General features: G+C 50.2%; 1 protein-coding gene across 1 annotated transcript in view; it reads right to left on the bottom strand.

Annotated features, from left to right (window-relative positions):
• Positions 1–861: 861 nt before the first annotated feature.
• LOC138864842 (streptococcal hemagglutinin-like) overlaps positions 862–7500 on the bottom strand; it is a 66405-nt gene continuing 59766 nt past the window's right edge. Inside the window, exon 5 of the mRNA XM_070133453.1 lies at positions 862–976. Coding sequence (XP_069989554.1) covers positions 862–976 — 115 coding nt within the window. The remainder of the gene's footprint in view (positions 977–7500) is intronic.

Raw genomic sequence — 7500 nt, forward strand, 5'->3', positions numbered from 1 at the left:
GCCTGTCGCAGGAAGGTCGATATGCAACTGAGACTGTCTGTGGAATATTGACATCGGCGACTTGGAGAACGTGCCCTTGGACCCGCGTCTTCATCGGAGGTCGCGTCTTCATCGGAGGTCGCTGGCGTAGGTCCGCGCATGAGGAAAGAACAACATGCATTCACACACACACCTGCGGATACACATACACGGATAAGATACTGTACGCACAGACACGAAGGCAGACACACGTTGATGCTCAGGGGAAAGCACGTTCACACAAACAGATATTGATAGGAAAATAAACAAACGTACACACGCGTACATACACACACACACACACACACACACGCACACACACACACACACACACACACACACACACACACACACACACACACACACACACACACACACACACACACACACACACACACACACACACACACACACACACTCTATCACAGACCATGCACGCTTTGCATCTCAAAATAACGAAACAGAAGAAAGAAAACAAAAACAAAAATAAAACAACAAGAAATAAGAAAAGAAAACCTCCAGATGAAAAAAAGCCTTCAGCGTCGCCTGCAACATCAAGCATGCAGCCCTGGTAAGCGCCGCGTCTCCATCTGCAACTTTACTTTATAGGCGATGTCGAAGTGCAGGACATGTCACATCCAAAGTCCGCTGCAGGCCGCCGTCATGCAGGCTGGTCACGTCATGATCATTAGCGACCGCCGTTGTATGATGCAGCAGCGGCCGACGAGCTTTTCCATATACAATGTCTGCTCGAGCTTTGCATGGCGAGGCTGCACGTCCGGCGGCCAGGGGGTTGGTCGACGCCCGGGGGAGGGGGAGGTGGGGGAGAGGGGGCGATGGGGATCATGGTGTGGGTGCTTTGGGGAGGGAGGGGGTGAGGGGGCTGATGGGGATCATGGTGGGTGCTTGGGGGTGGGAGATCATGGGTGCTGAGGGAAGAGGGGATGGGGCCATGTGACTGCGGATGGAAAAGTGCTTTGGGGAGGGGGTTATAAAAGTGATTGCTGGATAGCTGCGTTGGGGGGAGGGGGAGGGGGATGGGGTGATCATGGTGGGTGCTTGGGGGAGGGGGGGCTAGGTGGACTCATGGTGGGTGCGTTTTGGGGAGGGAGAGGGTGACATGAAAGGCTCATGGTGGCAGCTTAGGGGGAGAGGGGCTAAGGGTGGTCATGGTGGGTGCTTTTGGGTGGGGGAGCTAGGGGCTATGGAGATCATGGTGGGTGCTTGGGGGTGGGTGATCATGGTGGGTGCATTTGGGGGAGGGTGGAATGTCTGTGGTGGTTGATGGGTGATCATGGAGGGTGCTTGGGGCGGGAGGGTGAATGGTTAGGGTGAGCAGGTGGAAAAAGGTTTGCGGGGGTTATGGTGATCGCATGGTGGGTGCTTTTGGGGGAGGGAGGGGGATGGGGCTATAGGATGGGATGCTTGAGGGCTGGGAGGAAGGGCTATGGTGATCGCATGGTGGGTGCGTTTTGGGTTTTATGAGGATTAGGGCGTTATGGTAGATCATGGTGGGTGCTTGTGGGTGGGGAGCGGTGTACGATCATGCGTAGGAAAAGCTGTTTGGGGGTGGAAAAAGGTGGGGCGACGGAGGGGGTCATGGTGGGTGCTTTGGGGAATGTATGGAACGCTTATGGGGGTCTATAGTGATCATGGTGGTGTGCATTGGGGGGGCTATAAGGTAGGGATCATGAGGTGTGCTTGGGGGTGGGAGAGGGGGCCATGGTTGATCATGGTGGGTGCTTTGAGGGAGTGGGAGGTGCCATGGTGATCATGGTAGGTGCTTGGGGGTAGCTATGGTGATTATGGTGGGTGCTTTGGGGGGGGGGTAGGGTGGAATGTTTGTGATGAGCAGAAGAACATGGTGGGTGCTTCAGTGGGGAGGTTGGGATGGAGGTGGAACGCTGGTGGTAAGTCATGGCATGGCTGGTGGGTATGTTCAGTGAGGGTTATATGATGAGATAGGATGTTGGAATGCTTATATAAGTTGTACGCATGGTGGGTGCGTTTGGGTTTTATGGTGATTAGGGTGAGATGGTAGAAAGATTATGGTGCTTATGGTAGGTGCATAATCATGGTAGGTGCGTTTGGGTGTTATGGTGGCTAGGGTGGGGCGACGGAGAGCTTATGGTAATCCTTGTGAATGTATGAAGAGCTTATGGTGGTCATGGTAGGTGTGTTGAGGGATTAAGGTGATTGTTGTGGATGGTTGGTGGGTATGGTGCTTATGGTGGGTGCGTTGAGGGATTATGGTGATTCTGAGGGTTATGGTGGTTGTAGCTTGGGAATGGAGAACTTATGGTGGTTGTAGTTATCATTGTGGGTGATTTTGAGGGCTTATGGTGGTGGAGTGGCGGTTATGGTGGGTACATAAAGGGATTATGTTATTTATGGTGGGGGTATGGTGAGCTTATGGTGGGTATGGTGCGTGGCTAAAGATCCAATGGTAGTAATGGTAGGTGCATGAGAAAAAAAATATATCGTGATGAGAAAGAATATGGTGATTATAGTGATCCTGGTGAATGAATGAAAAAAAGTATATATATATATATATATATATATATATATATATATATATATATATATATATATATACGAGTGAGCAATGGTAGACATACTATGGTAATTACGGTACGAAGCGAAAAAAGGCTCGCGGTGCATACATACACCATAGCCCCACCGAAGAACTTCCGATAGCAATGGCATTCGCGGTATTAGACTTATGGTGTCTATGGTAATGGTGGCTGTCATGCGCGTCCACATCTGACAGCGCCGCCTCGGTTGCCGACAATTACGCATCCTTAGAAACCGCATGCGGGGAAGGGTAGCGGCGGGCGCCGCAGAGGAGTGAGTCATCAAATGAGGCCAGCAAGGAACCATAGTGCGGGAGGATTGCTTAGGAAGCGGAGGCGGGTGGGGGTGCTGGGGGTTTATGGGGGAGCTGGTATGAGGAGGTAGAGGGAAGGATGGAGAGGGAAGGAGAGGAGGGAAAAGGAGAGGAGGATTTTAGAGGGGAAGTGGAGTGAGGGGTTTGTGTGGATGGGGCAAAATGGGGTGGGGGGTGCCGGCTCTGGTGTGGGAGGGGGGGGGAGGGGGGTAAATGGAAGGATGGAAGGGTGAAGAGTGGAAGAGGAGTGAGGGATGTAGAGGAAGAGAGGAAGAGGAGGAGGATTTTAAGAAGAAGCGGGGTGGTGGGATGGAAGTGATGGGAAGCTGAACTCTGGCGTGGGCAACAGCCTGGCGGAAGAGGGGGAGGATGAGAAGGAAGGAGAGAGGGAGGAGGAGGTAGAGTAGAGGGAAGAGGAGGAAGGAGAGGGAGAAGGGTGAGGATGTAGAGGGGAAGGGGAAGGAGGGGATGGTAGATGTGGAGTGGGGAAGGGCAGAATGTAGAGGGGAAGAATGGGAGGAAGGAGAAGGAGAGGGGGAGGGGAAGGCAGTGGGAGATGGAGAGGAGGAGGAGAGGGATGGAAGGAAGGAAAGGGTAAGGAGAGGGATAAGAAGATGGTAGAGGGAGAGGGGAAGGGGATGGAAGGGGAACAAGGAGAAAGGGAAAGAGGAGGGATAAGGAAGATGGAGTGAGGAAGATGTGAGAGGGTGAGAAGAAGAAGGTATAGAGGGAATGGTGGAGGGAGAGAAGGGGGAGGGGAAGAATGGAAGGAAGGAGAGAGGAAAGGGAGGGATGAAGGAAGGAAGAAGGAAAGGTAAAAGGTGTGAGAAAGGAGAGTGAGAGGAGGGATATGAGAATCAGAGAGGGGAAGAGATAAGGAGGGATAAGAGAGCGAAGGAGTGGGGAAAGAGTAATAGGGTAAAAGATGTGAAGAAGATGGGGAGGAGGAGGGGAAAGAGAATGAGGAAGAGACGTAGGGAGGGATAAGGAAAGGTTGGAGGAAAGGTGGACGGAAGGAAGGGAGGAATAAAGGATATGAAGAGGGAGGAAAGGAGAGAAGGAATAAAAGACAGGGAGGGAAAGGGAAAATAAGGAGGGAAGGTAGAAAGAAAGGAAGAGATTTAGGAAGAAGGAATGAAACAAGAGAGAAGTGGGACAGAATAAAAGAGATGGTAGGAAAGAATGAACGAGTGAAGGAAAGAGAAGTGAAGTAATAAAAGAAAAAGGAAAGAACGAATGAATGGAAATAAGGAGAAGATGAATAAAAGGTATAAGGATGGACGGAAAAATACAAAAAGAATTGGAAGGGATGGATAAAAGAGGGAAGGGAAGGGGGATGGAAAAATGGGAAAAAAGGGGAGAAAGGGAGAAAATGAATGAAAGAAAGAAAGAAGGAACGGCGAAAGTAAGAATAAGGGAAGAGAAATGGAAAAAGAGAGGACGGGAGAGAATGAAAAATAAATGAAGATTAAAGAGACGAAGAAATAAAAGAAGACTACAATGGTCAATAGAAGAAAAGAAGAAGAAATCGAAAGTGCAAGAGGAAAAAGCACCAAAAATAAGAACAAGAAAACCAAACACAATAAGAACAAAACGAAAGAGAAAAGGCAATAAATAAAATGAAGAAGAAGCGGAGGAAGAACAAGAAAATTAACACTAAGAATAAGAACAATTTCCCTCCCTGCCATAAACAGTTACGAATAACACTTATTTCATTAGAGAACAAGATATACAAGCAGAAAAAAAAAGACTCATTGTTATGCCAGTAATAATCTTTTTCCGCTACAGGCAGTCTCTCTTGTCTTAGGTACGGTTCGTCTTGCAGTTTATCAGTGTGATTTCAAATTCCTTTTCAGTTGTAGAGTGAAAGGAATTTGTTTTAGGTTATGGTGGTGGTGATGGTGGGGAGTTGTGATAATGATAGTGAGATGGTGATAATGAGTTTCAGGGCGATGGTGATGGTTGTGAGGGGGGTGATAGTGAGGGAGTTGTGGTAAATATATATTTCAAGATGGTGATGGAGATGGTGATGAACATAATAAGAGTGTTGCAGTAATTGTGGAATTCAGGAAGGTGATGGTGAGTATGGTGAGGAGCTGTAATAATGAAGGAATTCAGGGTAGTGACGGTGATGGTGATGATAGAGGCAATAGTGAGGATGGTGAACTAATGATGGATTTTAGGCTGCTGACGATGATAATAGAGATAATAGTGAGGATGAGAGTAAGCTACTTGTAATAAAGATGGACTTTGAATTGGTGTGATGGTGAAGTGATGATTCAATTATGATGGTGATGAAGCAAAGATCATGTTATTGATAATCATATGATATTCAATACATCTTTACTATCCTAACGAATGGTAATGGAAATCATGAGGTGGATTACTTTTGATTCTATTATTATCATGATAGTCATTATCATAATTTTTAATAGGTCTTTTCTTCTTTGGCTCTCACCACAACTACTACTCCTGCTTCTTCCACTTCTTCTTCTCCTTTTTCCCCTTCTTCTTCTTTTACTCTTCTTCTTATTATTATTATCATTCTCCTTTTCCCTTCTTCTCTGTCTTCTTCTTCTAATTTTTCTCCTTCTTCTTTTCCTTTTCCCCTTCTTCTTCTTCTTCTCCTTTTTTCTTCTTCTTTTCGTCCTTCTTCTCCTTCTTTTTCCCCTTTTCCTTTTTATTCTATTACTTCCCTCTCCCCCATCTTCGTGCTTTGTTGCTGTTATCATTAACAATACTGCAAGGAATTTTATTGGCAATTTATAGCAGGAAAAGACGATGGAATCAAACTGACAGGTAGAGAGACACAGAAGAAATGCTGTGGAAGATCAAGACAGACAAACGTACGTACAGACAAGAAAGACAGGAATAGAGACAAATGTGGTAGACAGTCAAGGCGAGAAATTGTAAGGGAAGCAAAGATAGACATATAGACAGACAGACAACCAACAAGGCGAGGTCAAATGGGTCTGTATACAGACAGGCAAATAGACAGACAAGCGGCCGAGGCATAGGCAAGATAGACAGACAGACTGACAGGCAGGCAGACAGCCAAAGTATGACCAGGGTAAAAAAAAACGAACATAGGTGTGCCTACACTAGATGGACAGACACACAGACAGGCCGACAGGCGGACAGGTGAGGTATGGCTAGGCTAGACAGACAGAAAAGTGGGGTGTGGCTAGAAAGACAGACAGGCAGACAAGCAAGCAGACATACAGGTGAGGTATGGCTAAACTAGACATACAGAAAAGTGAGACATGGCTAGAAATGACAGACAAAAAGCTTAGGAATGGCTAGACAGACAGACACAAAGATGGTATGGCTAGACAAACAGACAGGCAGGCAGGCAGGCAGGCGAGGCATGGCCAAGCTAGCCAGACAGACAGACAGACCAACCTACAAGGCGACGCACGTCCGGGCAGACAGGCTCTCATTATTAGAACCAATTAGCGTGAGTGTTGCGGGCGGCGGGCGGGGAGGGGGGGGGGGGGGGGGTGTCCGGGCGTTGTAATGGCGCCGTCGCTATTACACACTAAATACTAACCCTGATTGAGCAGCAGCGTGATTGAATGCCTTGTTTGCGTGTCCGCTGGACTGCAGGGTCGCCTGGGGTGTGTGGACGGGGGGAGGGGAGGGAGGGCGGGAGAAAGAGGAGGTTGGGGGGTTGGAGGTGGGGTAGGGTCGTGGGGGGAGGGGGAGGAGGGGGAAGAAGAAGAGGAGGTTGGGGGAGAAAGGAGGAGTTGGGAGGTTGGAGGTGGGATAGGGTCGTGGGGGGGAGGGAGAAGAAAGAGGAGGTTGGAGAGAAAGAAGAGGTTGGGGGTTGGAGGTGGGATGGTAGGGTCGTGGGGGAAAGGAGGAGGGAGGGGGAGAAAGAGGAGGTTGGGGGTTGGAGGTGGGGTAGGGTCGTGGGGAAGGAGGAGGGAGGGGGGGAGAGAAAGAGGGAGGTTGGGGTTGGGTTGGAGGTGGGGTAGGGGTCGTGGGGGAAGGGGGAAGAAGAGGAGGAGGGGTAGGGTCGTGGGGGAAGGAGGGGAGGAAGAAGAGGAGGTTGGGGGTTGGAGGTGGGGCAGGGTCGTGGGGGGAAGGGGAGGGAGGGGAATAAAGATGAGGTTGGGGGGTTGGAGGTGGGAGTAGGGTCGTGGGGGAAGGAGGAGGGAGGGGGAAGAAAGAGGAGGTTGGGGGTTGCAGGTGGGGTAGGGTCGTGGGGGGAAGGGGGAGGGAGGGAGGTAAGAGGTTGGGGGTTAAGACAGGGTAGGGTCACGTGGGGAGGAGGGGAGGGAGGGGGAGAAGAGGAGGTTGGGGGGTTGGAGGTGGGGTAGGGGTCGTTGGGGGGAGGGAGAGGGAGGGGGGAGAAAGAAGAGTGAGGTTGGGAGTTGGAGGTGGGGGTAGGGGTCGTGGGGGGGAGGGAGGGAGAAGAGGAGGTTGGGGGTTGGAGGTGGGGGTAGGGTCTTGGGGGGAAGAGGTGAGGGAGGGGGGAGAAAGAGGGAGGTTGGGGGTTGGAGACGTGGGGTAGGGTCGTGGGGAGGGGAGGAGGGAGGAGAAGAGAGGTTGGGGGGTTGGAGGCAGGGTAGGGTCGTGGGGAAAGGGGGAGG

This window comes from Penaeus vannamei, chromosome 18 (assembly GCF_042767895.1).
Source record: "Penaeus vannamei isolate JL-2024 chromosome 18, ASM4276789v1, whole genome shotgun sequence".
Classification (NCBI taxonomy): Eukaryota; Metazoa; Arthropoda; class Malacostraca; order Decapoda; family Penaeidae; genus Penaeus; species Penaeus vannamei.